The sequence below is a fragment of the Temnothorax longispinosus genome, chromosome 3 (genome assembly GCF_030848805.1).
Source record: "Temnothorax longispinosus isolate EJ_2023e chromosome 3, Tlon_JGU_v1, whole genome shotgun sequence".
NCBI lineage: Eukaryota > Metazoa > Arthropoda > Insecta > Hymenoptera > Formicidae > Temnothorax > Temnothorax longispinosus.
The window spans coordinates 18,337,770-18,360,798 of NC_092360.1; the positions used below are offsets into that span (position 1 = coordinate 18,337,770).

The window sequence follows — 23,029 nt, forward strand, 5'->3', positions numbered from 1 at the left end:
ACTCCTTACTTCCTCGGCTGATTTTGGCCGGCGAAACTGCTGAATTGTGTTTTTACTGTTTTCTGACGGTTTAATACCTTTCTCCGAAATGTGATGTCCCAAGAATACCACGTCTGACCTCCGAAATTTACATTTTTCTTTATTCAATGTGAGTCCCTTTTCACGTAGTCTCTGTAGTACCTTCCTGAGTCTCGCGTCGTGTTCCTCCTTATTCTTACCGTATACCAAAATGTCGTCCAGAAAAACTAACACGCCTTCTAATCCCTGTAAAGTTTGTGTCATAATCCGGTGGTATACTTCTGGCGCACAGCTTATTCCAAACATTAGTCTCTTATAACGGAATAATCCTACCTCGGTGGCGAACGTTGTAATTTCACGTGACTCTTCCTCAAGCTCCACTTGATGGTATCCCCATTTCAAGTCCAGTTTAGAAAATACGGTAGCTCCGTTTACTTCTTGCAGGAGCTCTTCCGTTGCCGGAATTGGAGTACGTTCTCTAAGGACCGCTCGGTTTGCTTGCCTCATATCTATGCACAGCCTCCATCCGCTTTCCCCCTTTGGTACTATGCGAACTGGTGAAACCCATGGCGTAGGGCCTTCCACCCTTTCAATGATGTCTGCATCCAGTAATTCTGCAATCAATTTCCGTTGCACCTCCTTCAAGTTGTATGGCTGCCTACGAACTGGTTGCGCAACCGGAGTAACAGACTTATCAATTGGTATCTTGAATTGAAAATTCTTAAGCTTACCAATTCCTTTAAACATGTTACCGAATTCTCCAATAACATCCTGTTGTTCAACAGTTCTGACGGCCCCTGGTCCTATGCTGAGTACTCCTAAATCCATCGCAGTTTTCTTCCCTAGCACTGCTCCACCTTTTCCATCCAAGACGATTATCTCCGCTTCCACTGCTAATCTCTTATCGGCTTGTTGTACCTCCGTCCTAAATGCTCCCATTATCTTCAGCGGTTGACGGCTTCCATACGGATACAGCCTTTTTTCCGAATGATACAATCTGCACCGAATTTTACTGTCTCTCAGTCGCTTCCAGCACTTTTTGTCGATAATATTGCAAGTTGCTCCCGAATCAATAATCATATTCGTTTTTACTCCTCCTAGCAACACGTCAATTTTTTCGTCTTCTCCGATACCAAAAATCTTGTCCCTTTCCCGAATGCTGAATGCGTAGTGGTCGTCCGATGTATCTTCCTCGCTGCTCGTACTACTCTCTTCCACTTGTCGAACTTTTTTCCGATCAGTTTTCCGCTCTTTCTTAACCACCTTTTCCATCTTCGTTTTACACACAATTTTGAAATGTCCTTCCTTCCCGCATCTTTCGCAAGTACTCGTACGGGCTGGGCAGCTTTTATCTCTAGCAAAATGTCCGGTATAGTTACATCGAAAACATCTAGCGTCTGTTCCACTTGCCCTGTTTTTATTTTCGCGTCTTCCGTAATTCTTGCTGCGTCCTTTTATTTGGTTCACCTGCTCTGTTTTACTTTCTTCCAACGTCATGGCTTGAGCTTGTCTGTGTGACATTTCCCATAACCTCGCGATTTCTACTGCTTTCTGGAATGTCAGCGCGGTTCCTTCCTTCAGTAACTGGCGGCGTAAATCGTTTGAGTTGCACTTTTCTATAATCTGGTCCCGAATCATTTCGTTCTTTCTATCTCCGAATTCACAATTTTCTGCTTGCTGTTGCAACCGTATCACATAACGATCAATCGTTTCATCCGCTTGCTGTGCTAAGCAACGGAAATTATGCCGCTCATATGGTACATTAATTTGCGGTGAAAAATGTGCTTCTAGCGCTGTTTTCGTTGCGTCATAGATGTCTCTACCTTGCGGCACTACCGTATCCAGCGCGTAATACACATCTTGCACTTCGGGACCTGCTAGATGCAACAAAAACGCCTGCTTACGTTCACTCGTGAGAGCTGCTTGCGTTTGTATGAATAATTCAAACGCCCGCATCCACTTCTTCCAGCGTACTCCCACAGTTGCGTTTTCTTCATTTACCGAAAACTTTTCTAATTCACGTCCTGAAGTCGAGCTCATTTTAATTGTTTTCTCCTCACTCGTGCTAATTGTACCTCGGCGTTTTCCTCTTCCTCCGATATTACTTCCAGTTCACCTCGTCGCCAATGTAATCTTTCTATTTAATGTCGTAATCGAGGATTTAACAACTTCACGCTCGTGCTTCTGTATTGCTACTCGCCATCTTTATTCTCTCTCCCTCTCCAACCTTTACATCACACAGCGCCAACCTTAGAATACTACAAGTGCCAACCTTAGAATACTACAGAGAGGAAGTTCAAAAATTAACTAAGGCGTCGTTTGATAGACTCTCACTTTATTTTACAATAAGCTTGCGCTCGACGTGTCGCTCTTGATGGTTTCTCAAGGCTCACTGAGCTCCCGGCCGGAGCAAGCGAAGCGATCGCGGCCGGAGCTCCGAACTTTTCCGCGAGAAAATTTCGAGACGTGAGAAACGCTGATTGGCTCCAAATCGTCGAGCGACCAGACTATTGGTCGCAGTACGAGCGATCACGCGATGTACACCGGCGGTCCGGGCACGAGCAAAAACACCAAAAAAACCGGGGGGAAGGCAAATAAACTCGTTTTGGAGCAAATCGAGCGTTTCTCGAATATTCCTAACGTTCGCTTTCACCTTTCAATCGTCAATTCGCAACGAATATTATTTCGGGAATATTCGAGCGCGTTCCGCACTTGCGGGGACTGGTCTTTTCAACATACCGCCCGCCTCGTATTCGAACGGATACGAAAGAAGAGGCACGAGAACGTTTGATTTTCGCAGTCGTTTTCCCTGAATCGAGAGCGGCAGTTTTCACATTATTAAGTCTATCTTACAGGTAGTTGTCGTGTGTTTATTTTACATCACCTTAGAACTTAAGCGTACTTAACTTATGCATACTATATTTACAGTCAGATATTTACAATGATACAGTCAACTATTTACAATGATATGATCATACGTGAATCGAGAAACCGTATCGCTGTCGGTTATTCCGACGAGGATCGGTTAATGGTTTCAGGCAGGCGACAGATTTGAGTTATTGGTCTTTTGAATTCCGAGTTAGCCGTACGTACAGTAATCACCCGTACGCGTCCGTCAGCTCCCGGGTGAACCTGTCGGATTCGCGTGAGCTCCCACTTTGAGAGAGGCAGTAAGTTATTTTTCAGCAGAACTAGCTCGTCAATTTTGAGGTCGGGAGACGATTCAGACCATTTATGGCGTTGTTGCAGGGAATGTAAATAATCTGCTGACCAAGAACGCCAAATCTGTTCCTGCATTAACCGTATATGTTGCCATCGCGATAGGCGGCTCGTGTCGAGTTCGAGGACGGATTCCTCCGGTACGCTAACAAGCGGACGTCCTATTAGAAAGTGTCCAGGCGTTAACGCGGAAAGGTCCGTCGGATCATCGCTGAGAGCGGTGATCGGTCTAGAATTTAGGCAAGCTTCGATCTTACACAAGAGTGTGACGAATTCGGCCCGCGACAAGGTACGAGACCCTATTACTCGTCTCATGTGTTGTTTCAGACTCTTAACACTAGCCTCCCAAATCCCCCCGAAATGTGGCGCTGCCGGGGGTATGAAATGCCACTTTACACCGTCGTTGGTCAAAGTGTCATTTAGCAGAGGGTCTTGCATAAGAGCGAGAAAATGACGCTGAAGCTCGCGATCAGAACCTTGAAAATTTGTGCCGTTATCGCTATATATATCAGACGGGAGACCTCGTCGACTTACGAAACGCTGAAATGCAGCGAGAAAACCTTCCGTCGAGTAGTCCTCTACGCACTCAAGATGAATAGCTCTGGTCGCGAGACACACGGCGACGTAATGCTTCCTCCCCCTTTGACCCCGGCCAACAAACGGAATAACGTTCATAGGGCCGGCGTAGTCAACTCCGGTGTGAGTAAAGGGCGGAGAAGGATTTACTCGCTGTTTGGGCAGATCGCCCATGAGCTGAGTAGCGGTGTTCGCGGACTGACAAACACACGCGACACAGCAAAGTACATGGGACCTAACCAGACTACGCGCGGAAAGAATCCAGAAGTTCTGTCTCAAAACTCTCAGCGTCAGCTGCGTTCCGCCGTGGAGCGAAAGTTTGTGAGCTTGGTCAATTATTAGCTCCGAGATGCGATGTTTCGGGAGTATTACGGGGTGGCGCTCATTGTAGCCCAGTGTTGAATTTTCAAGCCGCCCGCCAAGCCGTATTAACTCATCTTCCCCAATGAATGGGTTAAGAGAACATAACGGACTCGTCCGGGTAATAGGAGAGCGGGCCTTTAGAGCTTTCCACTCGGTTGAGAAATAAGTTAACTGCACTGATCTCAGCCAAAAGGCGGAAGCATCTCGGAGCTCCCGTATGAATAATCTTGAAGTTACAATTGGTGAAGAGGCGGACTTGTTTTTTAAGTTCTGAATAAAGCGTTTGATATACGCAGTAACGCGGAGGAGCCGGGTCCAACTGGAGCAAGTGTCAGGTAGGTCCCATTCCGGAGAAGAGTCGGCATGATGAATAGCTGATTTACGCTCTTCCGCGAGTACCGTTTTGAGCGTATTCTCTCGCATGGGCAAAGGTTCGTCCGGAATAGGCCATGAGTCGGAGTGCTCACGGAGCCAGGGCGACCCGGACCACCATAACTCGTGTCCAACCAATTCAGTGGCTGAAAGGCCTCTAGATGCGCAATCAGCCGGGTTATCCTTTGAGCGAACGTGATTCCAGTTCATGGAAGGGAGGCGAGTTTGTATTTCCGAAACGCGGTTGGCAACGTACGAATTTCATCTGGATGGATGTTGACGGATTCAAGCTAACACAATGTTCGAATCCGTCCATCCAAACAGAGGAACTCCTTCAAATTTCAAAGAAGTTCTGACCCATTCCAATAATCTAATCAACAGCACGACGGCGTTGAGTTCGAGTCTAGGAACACTGACTGTTTTTAACGGGGCGACCTTCGTCTTTGCCGCAAGAAGACTGATCTGTATGTTCGAATTACTATGCGGGACTCTGAGATAGACGACGGCAGCATAAGCTCTGGAGGAAGCGTCAGCGAACCCGAATGTGAAGTGCTACTCCGATCATGTTTCGATGCATTCCGGTCCATCGAGGAATGCGCACGTCGTTAATCTTACACAGATCAGTGCTGTAATCGGTCCAACGCGTCAATAGATCTTCCGGAATCGGAGTATCCCATTCAAGTTTTCGTAACCAAAGCTCCTGCATTAGAATTTTAGCAGAGATGACGATGGGGGATGCCCATCCAAGGGGGTCATAAAGCTTCGCGATAAATGACAATATGGAGCGTTTCGTGTGCACCGTTGGAGAGCATTGAGTTGCTAGAAAACGGAATAAATCCTCGTGTGGCGACCAAGACAGACCTAATACTTTGAGAGTATCGTCCTCTTTGAGGTTACGATCAGAGGATTCGCATTGATCCACGGGAATGTCTCGCAAAAGTTCCGCGGAATTCGCTGACCATTTATGGAGGGGAAATCCTCCTCGTTTCATTAAAGCGATGAGCTGTGCGCGGGTTTCCTTGAGAGTCGCGATATCGTCCTCCCCGAAGAGGACATCATCAACGTAAATTTGTTCTTCTAATATCTGGAGAGCGGCTGGGAAGGCCTTGCCTTCGTCCAGTCCTAATTGACGTAGAGTACGCTTCGCGAGAAATGGAGACGGCACTTGGCCGTATGTGACCGTGAGTAGACAGTAAAGTAGGATCAGTAGGCTGTTTCGCGGACGCCAAACAATTCTTTGAAAGTTTGCATCATCCGGATGTATCAAAATTTGCCGGAACATTTTTGCAATGTCCGCAGTATATACGTAGCAAAATTGTCTCCAACGTAATATGATCGCCGCGATATCTTGTTGAAGATTGGGGCTGACCATCAGGTGATCGTTAAGCGAAGTTCCGTCGCTTGTTTTATAGGAAGCGTTAAATACTACGCAAAGTTTCGTAGTTGAGCTCGACTCGCGCAGCACAAAATGATGAGGTATGTAGACTGGGGGAAATAGCGATGCCTCGCACGCGCTCGCTAATTTCATGTGACCCATAGACTCGTATTCCGCAAGAAATTCATGGTACTGATTAACGATTGTTAGCCTTTGCAGCAATCTGCTTTCCATTTTTTTGTATAAGAGCATAGCCCTTTGAAGAGTGTCACCAATATTACCCGGGGGACCGTTCTTAAACGGTAGACGCACGATGTAGCGCCCCTGCGAATTACGCGAATGGGTTTCGACGAAGTGTCGTTCACATCGTTCGTCTTCCTCAGTAAGAGGAGTTTGAGCAGGGATACTTTCGTCAGCCCAAAATCGCTGAAGTAACGAGTTTGTTTCTTCACATGTTACGCAGTTAAGAACCGAAGCGGATTCCGTATCTGAGCTAGCGTTTCCGGTAGGGCCTGAGACGATCCAACCCAAAACTGTGAGCTGAGCCGTGGGAGTGCCGAAAGGCCCTTGACGAACGTCATTCAACAATAGCGATCCGTATAAGTCCGCGCCCGCCGATGAGCACATGAATCGGGTGACGGCTAGACGGCTCAGGATCCGCTAATTGCAGATCATGCAAATGTGGCTACAATTCGGTAGGTCTGGTTTGAGAGGCTGAATATGACGTTATTTTCTGATAGACATAACCCGTAAAAGGAAACGTCGGACCTTGTCCCGAACAGGGCGCGAGAGTGAGATGCATGCGAGATTTAGCCATGCCGCTAAATTTCTCGCCGAAGCAATGTATTTTCAAACCGGCACGATAACGCCTGGTACGCATTATTTGGCAAAGCGACTCCGAAATAAAGCTATACGTAGTAGTGGTGCGATTAAAATTCGAATATTCGTGATATCCGAATATTCGGATATTCGGATAACCACTTAAAATAAAAATTATTCGAATAGCTGAATATTTGGATAATAACTATTCGGTTATTCGGATAACTGGTTATTCGTATTATCCGAATAACACGCTATCCGTATTATTCGAATATTTTGAATATACATACGTATTATCCGAATATTTCTGATATTAAAATAATGCGCACGCAGATATGCATACTTTGAGTTGGTGGAAAGCGGGAAGAAAACTTTATGCTTTGCGGAGACAAATGTGGTCTGTTTGGGTACATTTCTCTACAAGTAGAAAACTGAAAACCTTAATTCTACTATATGCGGCTGTCATGCTAAACTTCAAATTTTATTATGTCAACATAACACTTCTCGACTTACGTATTCATTTGTGCTACGTATTTGTTGATTTCACCTCGGTCGAGCGTTTAGTGTCTAGTATAGCAGTGTCGTATAGGCAGCATAGGCGCACGACCATTAGCAAGCACTTGGTGTAGGGAGACCAGTAACAGCCATACAAAGGTTTGAAATCTAGTTAATACTATTTCAATCGGTATTCTGGATAGAAACTGAGTACGCAGCAAAAGCTAGAACATCTGAATCTTTCAGCGATGGGGAAAAGTAAAGTGTGGGAGCATTTCATGCAATCAGCCGACAATAGCGAGGCGGTATGCAGGTACTGTGAGTCAAAACTGTCTCATAAAGGTTCCACGACATGTCTGTGGAACCATTATAATACGAAACACAAAGTAGTGCTCGGAGCTTCATCGTCACGTATTCACAGGTAAGTTTTTTATTTTTAACGCTGCCGTATTTTCGATACCATTCAACGTTTTCTTATGTTTTCCTTTTCAATGTTAAAACAGTATATTCCTTAAGAATGTTCTGGAAAGTTTGTCAAAATGCTATGAAGTTGATAAAATTTAATATCTGTACACAGAGAGAATTTTTTGTTATATTTTACTCTTAAATTCACTACAAACTTGGGACAACTTGGCAACCAAAAAATTTTTAAAATATACAAAAGACATTTTACAAACAACGTGATAAAAATTACCAAGCAAATTGGTAAATTTTGAAAAATTATTGAAATTTCCTAGATATATTTTAGTAAAATTAATCAAACATAATTTATCTTTTAATGTAATAGATATTAATATTTTTATTATGGTAGATATTAATCAGAATAGCTCGCATAAAATTCTTGGTGGTACATGTTGTCCCACAACTACCATGATTTCAGGGTAAATTTTAAGAGAAAATTCTCTCCGTGTATATATCTAATATTTTGTATTCTCTTTTAAAGTTCGGGACCAAATTTCAGATCAATTCACAATTTAGATAAAAAGTTATTACTATGAATTTAGAATATAAAAATTTCAAAACTTTACTGGTTTCCAGGCAAACCATGAGCGATTCTGACTCGAGTTCTAATGGCCTAGACCAAGAATGTGAGCAGTCAGAACCTAACAGCAAGAAAAGGCGCTTCACTACATCTCAAAATATTATTTCAACGAAAAAACTTGTGAATTCTAGACGTGCAGAGGATATCACCATGGCTATTTGCAAAATGATTGCGATCGACATGCTCCCAACATCGATTGTAGAGAATGAAGGTTTTATTCAGTTCATGGCTATCAGTGTTCCAGGTTACAAAGTACCTTCAAGAAGGACGATTGACAACCGAATGCGCACTTTGTACAACGAGGCAGCGGAACAGGTGCGCACCACATTAGATAAAGTCGACGCTGTAGCCATTACAACAGATGCGTGGACGTCTAAGGCAAATGACAGTTATATAACATTATCAGCACACTACCTTGATGACAACTGGATCCCACACACCGTCAATTTGATGACGAGAGAAATGACTGAGAGCCACACTGCTGAACATTTGCAGAAAACAATTCGCGAGGTTGTGCAAGAATGGAATTTAACTAACAAAGTTACTGGACTTGTACATGACAATGCTAGTAATATTGTTAAGGCAGCTAAAGAACTAGGCGATACGGACGGTATGCTCAGTGTACGATGTGCAGCACACACCATACAATTGTCTGTCAATACAGCCTTAGAAGCACCAGAATGTGTGTCTGTGATAAAGAAAGGGGCAGAAATTGTTAGTGCATTCCGGCATTCTTATAGCAGAACAACCGCTTTAGAGGATAAGTTGAAAAGTCTCGGATTGCCAACATTGCGACTAATGCAGAGATGTCCGACACGTTGAGATTCCACATTCTTTATGTTAGATAGACTTCAAACTTTGCGATCCGGCATTATGGCAGCTTTAAGTGACCGGTCCGTATTCAAGTCGGCGATTGCTGCTAAGTTAGAACTATGCGAAGCAGAGTGGGTAAAAGTTATGCAGCTTACAGTATTGCTAAAACCATTCCAACAAGCAACCACAATCTTATGCGCCGAAAAGTCCATCACATTGAGTATAGTGCGTCCCATTATCTACAATTTAATCAATCGCCATTTACTGGTAAAAGACGATGACAGTTCTTTACAAAGAACTTTTAAAGTTCGAGCGGCCTTAGACCTCACTGATCGATTCAAGATGGAAAATATTAACGTTAACAATGAAGTGACAGCGATGCAAATGGCCACTTTACTCGATCCTCGACATAAGAAGTTGATAGCGGAACCATCTGAAAGTGTACGCTCATTTATACACACAGAAGTGCAAAGGCGCACTAATTTAAACCACAGACATTTAGCCACACCTAATGGCAACGAGCAGCGTCAAGGCTCGACGGTCATGGATTTCCTTCTCGGAATGGACGAAAATCATGAGGGTGATGATTTTGCCAAATACGTCGCGGAAACTCAGATTGACCATAATCTTGATCTGTGCGCTTGGTGGAAGGCACATGAAGTATGCTTCCCAGCAGTGGCTAAAATAGCCCGCCAGCTTTTGTGCATTCCTGCCTCATCTGCTACAGCGGAAAGGGTGTTTTCCACTGCAGGAAACATTGTCTCGGCGAAACGAAGTTGTTTGTTACCAGAGAATGTATCTCATTTAATATTTCTGCACCAAAATAGATCTCTTATTTGACCTAAGTAATCCTAAATAGTCCAGTTTTTCATCATTTAATTTATAATGTCTGGTTGAGTTACACTAATATATTTTTCAGTAATTTTCTCTAATTAACTCTAATTAATTAATTATTTTTGTTGTCTGAAAGAGTGACCGCAAAAATCGCCTCTTTTTTTACCCTTGAATTTAAACTTCTACTTGGTACTAAATGATAGTCTATAATAGAGTCATGAATCCTCAGAAAGTTTCAGATTAAGCCGGCTTTTTATTTTCAAGATATGGAGGGTCAAAGTTGGTTGCGTATTCGCTGTTAAAACGTTTAAAACGTTGAAATGGAAACTTACATAATAATAGGTTCAAAAAACGTATTCGTTCGCTGTTATGTGATTATTTACAGGTATACGCGAATATATGTTAGTATAAATGTGATTAAAGTGAGTCCCCTCTCACTTTTGGGCTGCTTGATTAGAGTGAGTTCCCTCGCCTTTTTTTTTCAAACCCGGCTCAATCTGAAACTTTCTGAGGATTCATGACTCATTATAGACTATCATTTAGTACTAACTAAGTAGAAGTCTAAATTCAAGGGTGAAAAAAGACAAGGGTGAAAACAGGCGATTTTTGGCCTGTTTTTGCGGTCACTCTTTTTTTGCTTTTTTATGTTAGAATAGCAATCTCTTTGTTTTTCAGCTATGTTTAGGATTAAGGTAAAATCAGTTGGCAGGGCGCTGTCGCGAAAGTAATCGCCCCTGGCGCAAGCACAAACAACCCTCGGGCTTGACTCGACTTTATCCGAGATCACCCGACTATCGCGCTTACCGTTTCGACAGCGCGATTGCAGAACGCGCACGCGTATTCCTAAATATGTATACCGCGCAACGCGTTACATCGCGGATCCATGTGATTGGCCCTTCGTGAGGCCCATACCCCGCCGAGGGTCTCCTATCGGGACGAAGGATAATCGATATCGATCCGCGCCTTCTTCTGTTCTCTGCCGCGACAAGAGACACATCGAGCCGGGCGTTCGCGACATTGTGCCTATCGGGAGTGATCTCGACCGCCAGTGCGTGAAGTCCGTAATCAAGTTTCATCGCGAGCCGCATCCGTGAGATCGCCGCGTGAAACATCTCGAATCGCTCTTTCACTAGTGCCGCTAAGAGTGAGCCGTTTTCCGACTGCGAGGAGTTCGGTATTGGGGGACGCGAGAAGCCCTGTGCGAGGGGTAGTTTCGAGCGTACAAGTGTCGTCGCGAGCGGCATTAGTCGTCGCGCAATATCTCTCGTCATACGAGATTGACGAGATTTGTCGCCCGCAATCGAGTGGGCAACGCGCACAAACGGATCACGTGATCACCGCGTGCGGTACCGTGATCCTCATCTAAAGGACCGTACAGACGGCGAACGAAACCGTCACAGGCAGTCAGCCCGGGTATAGTGATTGCAACAAGTGTTGTGATAACCGAGCGTAAGTGCAAGCGATCACTTCTCAATAACTCAGCGCAGGGAGTTCGATCCCGATATCGACCCCTCTCTCGCGGCCATTTTGTCGTGCCGCGCCGTTCGTGAACACGGACCATCAGCGTGAATGTAAAGCGTATAGTGATTGTGTAAAACGCGAACTCACTATCGCGTATCCGAGACAAAAAGAAAGCCTGAGCATCTCGCACCTCGTGACCGCGGTCGCTCGTCTGCTTCGCGCCAAGATATCCGTTGACCGCGAGCAAGATCTCCGAACGCGAGGGCGGTCATCTACCGCTCTACAAGATTTCCGTTTCGCGAGCCACGCAGACAGAAGGAGCGACTCAAGATTTCCGTCCCGCCATCCCGCGAATGCTCCGGGTGCTCGGGTGCGTGAATGCGAGAAGTACTCTATGTGCAATAAAGTGTGTTTGTCAGAATAACCCGGCGAGCGTTTTTTGAACCCTCTTTTCGCTACCTCCTTGGTTCTTGCCCCGCGCCCTGGACAGGGTGGTCCCGGCATACTTCGTGTCCTGAGGGTACCTCGGTCGCGCAAGAAACAAGCTAAATAACTTTAGAATCTGGGAAACCTACTAAAATAGAATTGTCTAAAAGAGTAAATAAATAAAAGAGATTTTTATTTTCCTTTTTTATATATATGATAGTCTTTGTTTGTCTAAAAGAGTAAATAAATAAAAGAGATTTTTATTTTCCTTTTTTATATATATGATAGTCTTTGTTTTTCTTACAGTGAACCTTGTTCTTTTCTGTGCATTATCTAATACTTGCTGTGACTTGAAAAGGCATGTATAGTCGACTAAATAAATAAATAATATTGTCGTTATTTTGATAACATCTGACTTTCTGTTCTGCTTGGGTCAGCGCATTGCGTGTATGAAACGCGTACTTGGCGCGAGACACTACCGTGTCTCTTGATATGCAAAACAGTGTGTGAAACATGTGATCAATTGTCATTTTCGCAAAACATTAAATGACTGTGTGAAACTATGATAAAACATAAACAAGATATGCGTCTTCATCTGTCCCCACGAGGCAAGTTTTGTTAATTTCCAGGAGATTAAGGAATCATGGCCTTCTCATCATTACGTAGGTAAAACAAAAGTAGCTCCTTGGAGGTAGACATAATCCATGTAAAATCCTTGTAAGTAGCCAATACATTAGGCTCCCGCAAAAAATTTGTGAAATACGCCTATTTTTCGACGCTTCGAATGTGAATACCCCTTTAAGAAGAATAAAATGCTCATCGGTCAGATTGCAAACAAATCTGACATTGTGCAATATCTACGTGTTCACGAAAGAACAATGTTCATATATTATCCGAATATCCGCATATCTACGCTATTTTTGGATATCCGCATTATCCGGATATCTGCACTATCCGGATATCCGAAATATTCGAACATTTTGTTGCAGATTATTTAAATATTCAGATATCCGATGATCCGGATAACGAATATTCATTATATCCGTTATCTGAATATTCGAATAATTTTTATCCGGATAGCCGCAGCCCTAATACGTAGAGCCTTGATCCAATAACGCGCGCAACTTAAAGGCACCCTCCGGAGTAGTCAGTTTAATCCATGCGGTCGCGAGCAGTACTTGTGGCGGCAGTTTTGTAAGTTCTCGGGAGGGGTGAACTGTTTGAACAGACGCCGATGCAACCGTGCTCGGCGTGGATGGAGCGGGTAACGCGACAGGGTTTGACGGCTCTGTAATCGACGCGATGGCAGAGGGATTCTGTTTCTTCGAACCTTCGTCGAATTCGATATGTAAGAGTGTATGATGATTTCGACGGCAACGGTTGCATCGACCTTTGCTCGGGCAATTTTTCAAGAAATGACCGATTCGTAAACAATTGAGACAGCATTTGTACTGACGAGCAAGTTGTATTCGTTGCTCTACCGATTGACCTTTAAAGTCGTCGCATTTGGCCAAATAATGATTGCCGGAGCAACCGACGCATTTTTCGGCGGACATGTTATTTACTGACGAACGGGCCTTGATTGTTAGCGCGCGGGTTATTCGCCGCGAGATCGGACTGCGCGGGGTAGTCCGCTAGACCGCGAATTCGCAGAGTCATAAAATCGTGGATTTCCTTGTATGTCGGGTACGCGTCGGAATTGCCTCGTATCAAATTCCACTCATTACGTGTTTTCGAACTAAATTTCTGCGCTATCAAGTACACAAGCAAATCGTCCCAATAAATAACCGGACGATCTAAGTTCGTTAAAGCAGCTAGAGAAGCTGATACGTTGTCGCGAAGTCGTTTCAACTCGATAACGTTTTCCGTCTTCATTTTAGGCAGATCGGCGAAAGCATGGATATGCGAATGAATAATCGCGTTTTGATTATCGTATTCGTCCGCGAGGAGTTATCATGCGGCTTGGTAATTTGCATCGAAAACTTTAATACTGTTGATTAGCAATGCGGCGTCACCCGTAACGCTCGCCTTCAAATAATGAAGTTTTTGAGTATTCGATAATGACTCATTTACCGCAACGAGTGACTCGAAAATAACGCGGAAATTTTCCCATTCAGCAAAATTTCCCGAAAATTTGGGAAGCGTGATACGAGGCAATTGTAATGATGCTCCGGCGAATGCATCGCGAAAAGAATGGTCGCTACCTTTTTCGGCGGTGGACGGCTCGCTCTTGGAGAGTTTACCGACGGTGTCGTTGAGGTAATCTGATGCCTCCAGATAGGCGTCCTCGGCTGCGTAAAACTGCTCCTCAAGGAAGTACGGGGCCGTCTTCCTTTCCTCGGCGGTCGCCGTCTGGTGAATGCTGACCTTGATGGCGTGGCATTTTTCCCATAGCGTTTCCAACGCCTGTAATATCGACTCTTTGTTTTGGAAAGAGTGATTTGACTCTTTGACAACTTCTTGAAGTTTATCAATACTCTCCTTATCGACGTGATAACACAATTTTGCTCGATAAGGAGTCCTTGTAGATCCTCCGACATGACTGCCTCGGGTCCAGTAATCACGGTCGGTAAAGAATGTCTCGTAGTGAATCCGCGGCGAGCAGACAGCTCGGGTGCGCGCGGGATTACTCCGATTAGCGATTATCTCGGTGCACTCGTGAATTCCGTTCAGGAAGATTGCAGGCACGGGCTTCACCGGACTTCTGCGAATCTCGAGGAACACTCGTGACGAGAGCACTGGTTTCAGTTCGAACGAGACACTAATATTTATAGAGCGAGTGTAGAGCGCTCCGATTTTTGAGTGAGCCAATTCCCTTACAGAAAAGTATTACTGACTAAATACTTAAAATCTCAGTGATTTAATACTGTCAATATTTATTTGGGAAATACTGGGAAAATACTGGTAGTGATAAATATTATAGGTTGTTCGAGAGCACGCGGTTGCGCGTGATAGCGCGAGGTAACAGGACGACTACAAAAGCAAGGAGAGAGGCAGCAAGTAAAAAAAAATAATAAAGTTTATAATGTTCCAAAAAATAAGATGTACACAGTTATTTACAGTCCTTTTCAGGTGAAGAGCCGTGAGCGCGCACAGACTTGAGTACGGCAAAAGCGGCGAGCGGTTAAGCGAATGCGAAAATGCGGATGGCGAAACGAAAAGCGGTTTAAGCGGTATAAAGCGGTGTACTAGCGGTGATCTACGAACGAGAATCGATCCCGCGCCGAGGCGGCGGTCGTTTTATCACCTCCGAGGCGAAACTCCCTCCAGACAAATTTCTACGAATTTCGGGAGGGTGATTGGCCGTCGAAGCCCTACGTCATCGCGCTGACGTCACTGTTCGCACGTGACGATCTGCGGATCGTTACTTGTTTGCGCTCGCTTTTGTTTATAGCATGGACCTTTCTATTGTGTAGCTTGACTTTGTTTGTTCACTCGGTCAGCTGTGGCAATGTTTTGCTAGCAATTAGCGAACTTTCTAGAATATGAGCGAAAGAAAGATCCATGCTATACTGACAACTTTAATATTGAGGAGGCGATTTGCAATGCGGTTAAAACGACACGGTGGAAATTGAATTTCGTCGACCGCCCTCCCTGCATGCATACGTGTTGCGAGCAATTTATAACATCTGGCCTTATGCCTTGAATTGCTGTAATGACGCGATGTTCCGTACCGAATTGCACGATCTCGAACATAGGTAGTGATTAATACTATACAGAACTACTGGTGCTTAGTATTGAATTACTCACCGATATTTCGATTTCTGATATTTACTCGGCATAAAAAAAATTATTTTTTTCGAAATTTAATTATTATTTTATAACTAAATTTGTTTCTTAAGATGCAGTCTATAATTATAAATATTTTCTGGTATTTGAAAAACACACTTACCTTGGTGGGATTCGAACTCGGGACCTCTGGATCGTGAGCCAACTGCCTTACGTGGTAGACTACTTCTTAATTTGATGTAAGTGTTATATATAGTCTACATGTGTCATAACCAGCGCAAATATATAATTTTTCAAAAATCATCTTAAGAAACAAATTCAGTTTAAAAAGAGTAATAAAATTTGAATTGGATATAAGAATGATATCCGCAGTATTATTTCAAAACTTGTACACTTTTATCACGACGAATTAGTACAGACCTTCATATAAAATGTATTTGTGCCTTACTTTTATCTCTCTTCCTTAATATTATCAGGAATTACCCATTATAATGTTTCTATACAAATTGTAGTACTGGTCAGTGATTAATTTCACATGAAATATCAGTTCAGTACTTGAATATTAACATTAAAATACTGGCCAGTGATTTTACACATGGAATCCTAGCTCGGTCCAGTATTTCAGTACTAACATTGAAATACTCATCAGTAATTCAACACAAGTATTTATTACACAAGTATTTATCTATGGAACGCCGTTTTACTTTTTAATAGCATAAATAATATTCTACATAATATAAAAGTTTCAAACAATAATGTCTTGAGAAAAATAGCTATTCGTACTAATGAATTAAATTTATGTCAAACATAATAAAAATTGGATAAATTAAAATTATGTCAGGACATAATAAAAATTCGGAATTATTTTATGTCCTGACATAATTTTAATTTCACGAATTAAAATTATGTCTGGACATATATAAAATATAATTTAATTTCAAATTTTTATCACGTCCCGACATAATTTTAATACATCCAATTTTTTTATGTTTGACATATTTTAATTTGATTAAAATTATTTAATAAAAATTGATGAATTAAAATTATGTCGAGACATAATAAAAATTGAATGAATTAAAATTATGTCGAGACATCATAAAAATTGTATGAATTAAAATTATGTCGATACGTAAAAATAATTCCGAATTTTTATGATGTGTCGACATAATTTTAATTCATTCAATTTTTATGATGTCTTGACATAATTTTAATTCATTCAATTTTTATGATGTTTCAATTTTTATGACATCTCGACATAATTTTAATTCATTCAATTTTTATGATGTTTCGACATAATTTTAATTTATTCAATTTTTATGATGTCGACATCATTTTAATTTATACAATTTTTATGATGTCGACATAATTTTAATTCATACAATTTTATGATGTCTCGACATAATTTAATTCATTCAATTTATGATGTCTGAATTTTATGATGTCTGAATTTTATGATGTCTGAATTTTTATGATGTCTGAATTTTTATGATGTCTCAATTTTTATGATGTCTCAATTTTTATGGTGTCCGAATTTTATGATGTTTGAATTTTTATGATGTCTCAATTTTTATGATGTCTCAATTTTTATGATGTCGCGACATAATTTTAATTCCGGAGCTGGTGATTTTTATCCCACAATATTGGCAGCATTGTGTAAGTAGCGCCAACAGTTCTTACAGCTTGAAATCGATGTCTACGTGTCCCAGGTCGGCGATGACGACGTCCAGATAGTGCGCTGCGTAGTTTTCGGTATCTAGGTGTATTAATACCTTGAATTCGATGTCTGCGTGACCCAGGTTGCCAACGACGAGGTCCAGATAGTGCGCTCCGTAGTTTTCGGTGTCTAGGTGTATTAATACCTTGAATTCGATGTCTACGTGTCCCAGGTTGCCGACGACGAGGTCCAGATAGTGCGCTCCGTAGTTTTCAGTGTCTAGGTGTATTAATACCTTGAATTCGATGCTACGTGTCCCAGGTTGCCGACGACGAGGTCCAGATAGTGCGCTCCGTAGTTTTCTAGGATGTAGGTGTCTCTGTAGGTGTCTAAGTGTATTAATAACTTTGAATCCGAATCTAGGACACGTAGATATCGAATTCAAGGAATGTTTTAACAACTAGACACCGGAAACTACGGAGCGCACTGCCTAGGTTCCGTCATCGACCTGGAATACATAGATATTACGTATAAAAATAATTAATTAAAATAAAATAAATAAATTTTTCTTGTAAAAAAACTTGGCGCTGCATTTGACTCCCGTTGCATACTTCCCTAAATTATTTTTTATTTAATCAAAAATTTGGGCTTTATTAAATTCAATCCAAATTTTAATACTTTATTAAATTTCAAGGTCTAGCAGCGCCAAGTTTTTTAAAATAAAAATTTATTTATTTTATTTTAATTAAATATTTTTATTTTGTACTGTTATCTTTTTAATTCTTGTGATTAAAATAATTTTTTGTAATATTATAATTTTGTTAAATATAATGTACATAAAGTTAAAAATATATATATCTATGTCTTATAATCGCAATCGAAAGCTTGTATTCACATGATATAATAAAAGTGCCGTTAGATTTGTTCCTGATTAATTAAAAGGCACCATTAATTAAAAACTTACAATTAAAGTTAATATATATAATTTCCTATATCTATGTATTCCAGGTCGATGACGGAACCTAGGCAGTGCGCTCCGTAGTTTCCGGTGTCTAGTTGTTAGAACAAATCCTCGAATTCGATACCTACGTGTCCTAGATTTGAATTCAAAGTTATTAATACACCTAGACACCGAAAACTACGGAGCGCATTATCTGGACGTTGTCATCGGCAACCTGGGACACGTAGACATCGAATTCAAGGTATTAATACACCTAGACACCGAAAACTACGAAGCGCATTATCTAGACGTCGTCATCGGCAACCTGGGACACGTAGACATCGAATTCAAAGTATGAATACACCTGGACACCGAAAACTACGGAGCGCACTATCTGGACCTCGTCGTCGGCAACCTGGGACACGTAGACATCAAATTCAAGGTATTAATACACCTAGACACCGAAAAACTACGGAGCGCATTATCTGGACGCCGTCATCGGCAACCTGGGACACGTGACATCGAATTCAAGGTATTAATACACCTAGACACCGAAAACTACGGAGCGCACTATCTGGACCTCGTCGTCGACAACCTGGGACACGTAGACATCGAATTCAAGGTATTAATACACTTAGACACCGAAAACTACGGAGCGCATTATCTGGACGTCGTAATCGGCGACCTGGGACACGTAGACATCGAATTCAAGCTGTGAGAACTGTTGACGCTACTTACACAATGCTGCCAATATTGTGGGATGAAAATTACCAGCTCCGGAATTAAAATTATGTCGCGACATCATAAAAATTGAGACATCATAAAAATTGAGACATCATAAAAATTGAGACATCATAAAAATTGAGACATAAAAATTGAGACATCATAAAAATTCAGACATCATAAAAATTGAGACATCATAAAAATTCAGACATCATAAAAATTCAGACATCATAAAAATTGAGACATCATAAAAATTGAGACATCATAAAAATTCAGACATCATAAAAATTCAGCCATCATAAAAATTCGGACATCATAAAAATTGAGACATTATAAAAATTGAATGAATTAAAATTTTGTCGAGACATCATAAAAATTGTATGAATTAAAATTATGTCGACATCATAAAAATTATATGAATTAAAATGATGTCGACATCATAAAAATTGAATGAATTAAAATTATGTCGAGACATCATAAAAATTGAATGAATTAAAATTATGTCGAGATGTCATAAAAATTGAAACATCATAAAAATTGAATAAATTAAAATTATGTCGAGACATCATAAAAATTGTATGAATTAAAATTATGTCGACACATCATAAAAATTCGGAATTATTTTTACGTAGCGACATAATTTTAATTTATTCAATTTTTATGATGTCGACATAATTTTAATTCATACAATTTTTATGATGTCTCGACATAATTTTAATTCATACAATTTTTATTATGTCTCGACATAATTTTAATTCATTCAATTTTTATGATGTCGACATCATTTTAATTCATACAATTTTTATGATGTCTCGACATAATTTTAATTCATCTAATTTTTATGATGTCCAGACATAATTTTAATTCGTGAATTAAAATTATGTTAGGACATAAAAATAATTCCGAATTTTTATTATGTCCCGACATAATTTTAATTTATGCAATTTTTATTATGTTTGACATAAATTTAATTCATTAGTAAAAATCGCTATTTTTCTCGACAATTATTTTTGAAACTTTTATATTGTATAGATTATTATTTATGCTATTGAAAAGTAAAACGGTGTGCCATGCAATTTTTATTATGTATATCAAATTTTAATTCGTTGAATTAAAATTATGTCGTGACATCATAAAAATTGGTTGAATTAAAATGATATTGACACGTAAAAATAATTCCGAATTTTTATGATGTCTTGACATAATTTTAATTTATTGTAATTTTTTTTAAGACTATTATTTTTTGATCTTTTATATTGAATGGAATATTTATTATGCTATTAAAAAGTAAAACGGCTTGCCGTACAATTTTTATTATGTTCCGATATAATTTTAATTGGATGAATTACTATGATGTCGGAACATAATAAAAATTCGGAATTATTTTATGTCCCGACATAATTTAATTCGTCCAATTTTATTATGTTCGACATAATTTAAAATCATTAGTAAGAATCGCTATTTTTCTTAGAACAATTATTTTTGGAAACTTTTATATTGTGTAGAATATTATTGATGCCATTAAAAAGTAAAACGGCGTGCCATATTTATCACCTAGTATTAAATGCTTTCTCATCAGAAATTTAATACTAAGTATTCAATACTCGTCCTGTATTAAATACTACTTTCATAAATTACTGACCAGTAATAAAATACTGTGCAATACTTGAATCACAGTGATTCAAGTACTAATAAATACTTAATTTTAGTATTATTAATACACAAAATAAGTATTTATTACTAACCAGTTAGTAATACTTTTTTGTAAGGGTTGTCAGTGATGCCGCACTCGTAATGCAATTCTCACTGCACTGTTTCGTGAGACCGCCTTTGAACCGGGAACTAACGATCCGGTCACGATTTTCTCGTGCGACGGTTCTATCGGCGAATGTCTGCGCGTATCCGTGCTGGCACGCCGGGCTGACGAGGACAATCACTTGTGCTGCGCAGCGAGCGAGAAGCAAGGAGCACGTATGAACGATGGGCGACACGGTCGCGAACTTCGTTTCACGCGCTTGCGAATGCGGCTCGAAGGACCATTAATTGTTTGTATCGAATCGAATTTGCCGGTCCGCACTTTACGCGTCGGAACGCTATCTCCCGAGGGTAGTCACTCCGCGAACGAGGAGAGGAAGTTCAAAAATTAACTGAGGCGTCGTTTGATAGACTCTCACTTTATTTTACAATAAGCTTGCGCTCGACGTGTCGCTCTCGATGGTTTCTCAAGGCTCACTGAGCTCCCGGCCGGAACAAGCGAAGCGATCGCGGCCGGAGCTCCGAACTTTTCCGCGAGGAAATTTCGAGACGTGAGAAACGCTGATTGGCTCCAAATCGTCGAGCGACCAGACTATTGGTCGCAGTACGAGCGATCACGCGATGTACACCGGCGGTCCGGGCGCGAGCGAAAACACCAAAAAAACCGGGGGGAAGGCAAATAAACTCGTTTTGGAGCAAATCGAGCGTTTCTCGAATATTCCTAACGCTCGCTTTCACCTTCCAATCGTCAATTCGCAACGAATATTATTTCGGGAATATTCGAGCGCGTCCGCACTTGCGGGGACTGGTCTTTTCAACACCTCCCAAATATTATTATTAACTAGAGGATTTAACCCTAGGTATACACATGGGGTTTCCGAGACCCCACATATAAAGTTTGAAACTCGACTAACTATTGGTAGAATAAATAAATTAGGAAAATAGAACCGCCTTGTAAAAAAAATTTGTAGTCGGTGGTGTTGGCGATTATCTTTTGATCCTCGCCGGTCGTGCTCAACCGCCATATCGCGCCTGCGCGAGCAGAAGCTCCAGGGCGGAGATGTTCTGGGCGCGACATTTGTTGTGCCCGTGAAGAATATAGCCGGGCGCGCAGTGATACGTGTACCAGCCGTCAGTGTTCTCGCACAGCTGCTCGCAGAAGCCCCACTCGGAGCACTCGTCTCGATCAATGCAGGTCCGCGAATCATTGGCGAGGGTTCTTCCCTCCGGGCAGTAGCAAGTCCCTCCGGCCGGAGATGCTTGACATTTATGTTGGCAACCAAGTAAGCCGCACATGCTCGTCGAACATGCCGCCTCCTCATCAAAGCAATCGAATCATTGTGTATTGGTTTTGCAATAATTAACATTTAAAATAAGTCTGGGGTCTCTCAAACTCCAATGTGTATTTCGTGCAATTTTTTAAATTATATTTTTTAATTTATTTTGTTCGAGTTAGTAGTGTAAATTTATATATTCAAAACAATATCTGACTGTATTTCTATCATTTTTTTAATTAAAATATCGGTTTTACTAGATTTGAGCACGAGATCATTAGAATATAATTATGTATATCATAATTTAGTTTACACTTACAGACTGTTCTAGATAAATAATGGAAACTTGTAGAAAATGTATCTATTGAGCTAATTATAATAACCCATTTATGATGCGACAATTCGATTACGTTATGTACATCTGTACAAGTATTCAAAGCACCCATTGAGAGCTGTTAGGCATCGAATATTCGGATGACAAAATGTGCGACGTGAGATAATGCTAAAGTAGAAAAAGAAACAAGATGCGAGTTTTGTCCACGTGACAAAAATAAAAAGATTTAATTTGTGTGCCCACGGTGCATAATTCCTCATGATTCCAATGTAATTCTTAAGGGGATGCTGGAGCCGTCTGTTTTACCGGCATTTTTTGTCGGCACGTAGCGTCGTATTAATTTGACAGAATTAAAAATTCTTCTCCAGAATTGCAGTACATACATTAATGATTCGGGGAAACTCCGATTTTATATAGAAAACGAGAAAAAATTACGGAAGTACAGATTTCCTTATCCTACTTTTATCCCAATATGGCGTCTCGAGTTGCGGCGAGCTGTCAGCTCGTCACAAGATGTATTTCATATAAGAGATATACTATTGGTACGAACGCGAAAACAAGTTCCCCCGAATTGCACAACAAGAAAAACATCGATAAACCCTCTAAATCAAGATTTAGAAGCGTAATATAAAAATATAATGTCGATGTGCATCGTGCGTATGTGTGCGTGCAATGTAGCGTGCTATCCTTGTCTATCTTTGTCTATACAAGGACAGTAGGCTACCTTAAGAGAGTCATAGGCTGCGGTCCACTTGACGCTACAAATGCTTCAGAGCGTTCTTCTTCTCCTTCTTTCTTCATTGAAAG

At 41.1% G+C, this 23,029-nt stretch overlaps 4 protein-coding genes across 4 annotated transcripts; 2 read left to right on the forward strand and 2 right to left on the reverse strand.

The window, feature by feature from the left end:
* Window positions 1–3,024: 3,024 nt before the first annotated feature.
* On the reverse strand, window positions 3,025–3,987 carry LOC139810118 (uncharacterized). Its single transcript, XM_071773436.1, has one exon. The coding sequence runs from the start codon at window positions 3,985–3,987 to the stop codon at window positions 3,025–3,027; it is 963 nt and encodes a 320-aa protein (XP_071629537.1).
* Window positions 3,988–5,077: 1,090 nt separating this feature from the next.
* LOC139810119 (uncharacterized) lies at window positions 5,078–6,550 on the reverse strand. Its single transcript, XM_071773438.1, has one exon. It carries the CDS (start codon window positions 6,548–6,550, stop codon window positions 5,078–5,080), a length of 1,473 nt encoding a protein of 490 aa, XP_071629539.1.
* Window positions 6,551–7,485: 935 nt separating this feature from the next.
* On the forward strand, window positions 7,486–9,101 carry LOC139810120 (E3 SUMO-protein ligase ZBED1-like). Its single transcript, XM_071773439.1, has 2 exons — window positions 7,486–7,658; window positions 8,276–9,101. Exons 1-2 carry the CDS (start codon window positions 7,486–7,488, stop codon window positions 9,099–9,101), a joined length of 999 nt encoding a protein of 332 aa, XP_071629540.1.
* A 51-nt stretch (window positions 9,102–9,152) lies between these two features.
* On the forward strand, window positions 9,153–9,932 carry LOC139810122 (E3 SUMO-protein ligase ZBED1-like). The gene has a single exon (XM_071773441.1). It carries the CDS (start codon window positions 9,153–9,155, stop codon window positions 9,930–9,932), a length of 780 nt encoding a protein of 259 aa, XP_071629542.1.
* Window positions 9,933–23,029: the final 13,097 nt, after the last annotated feature.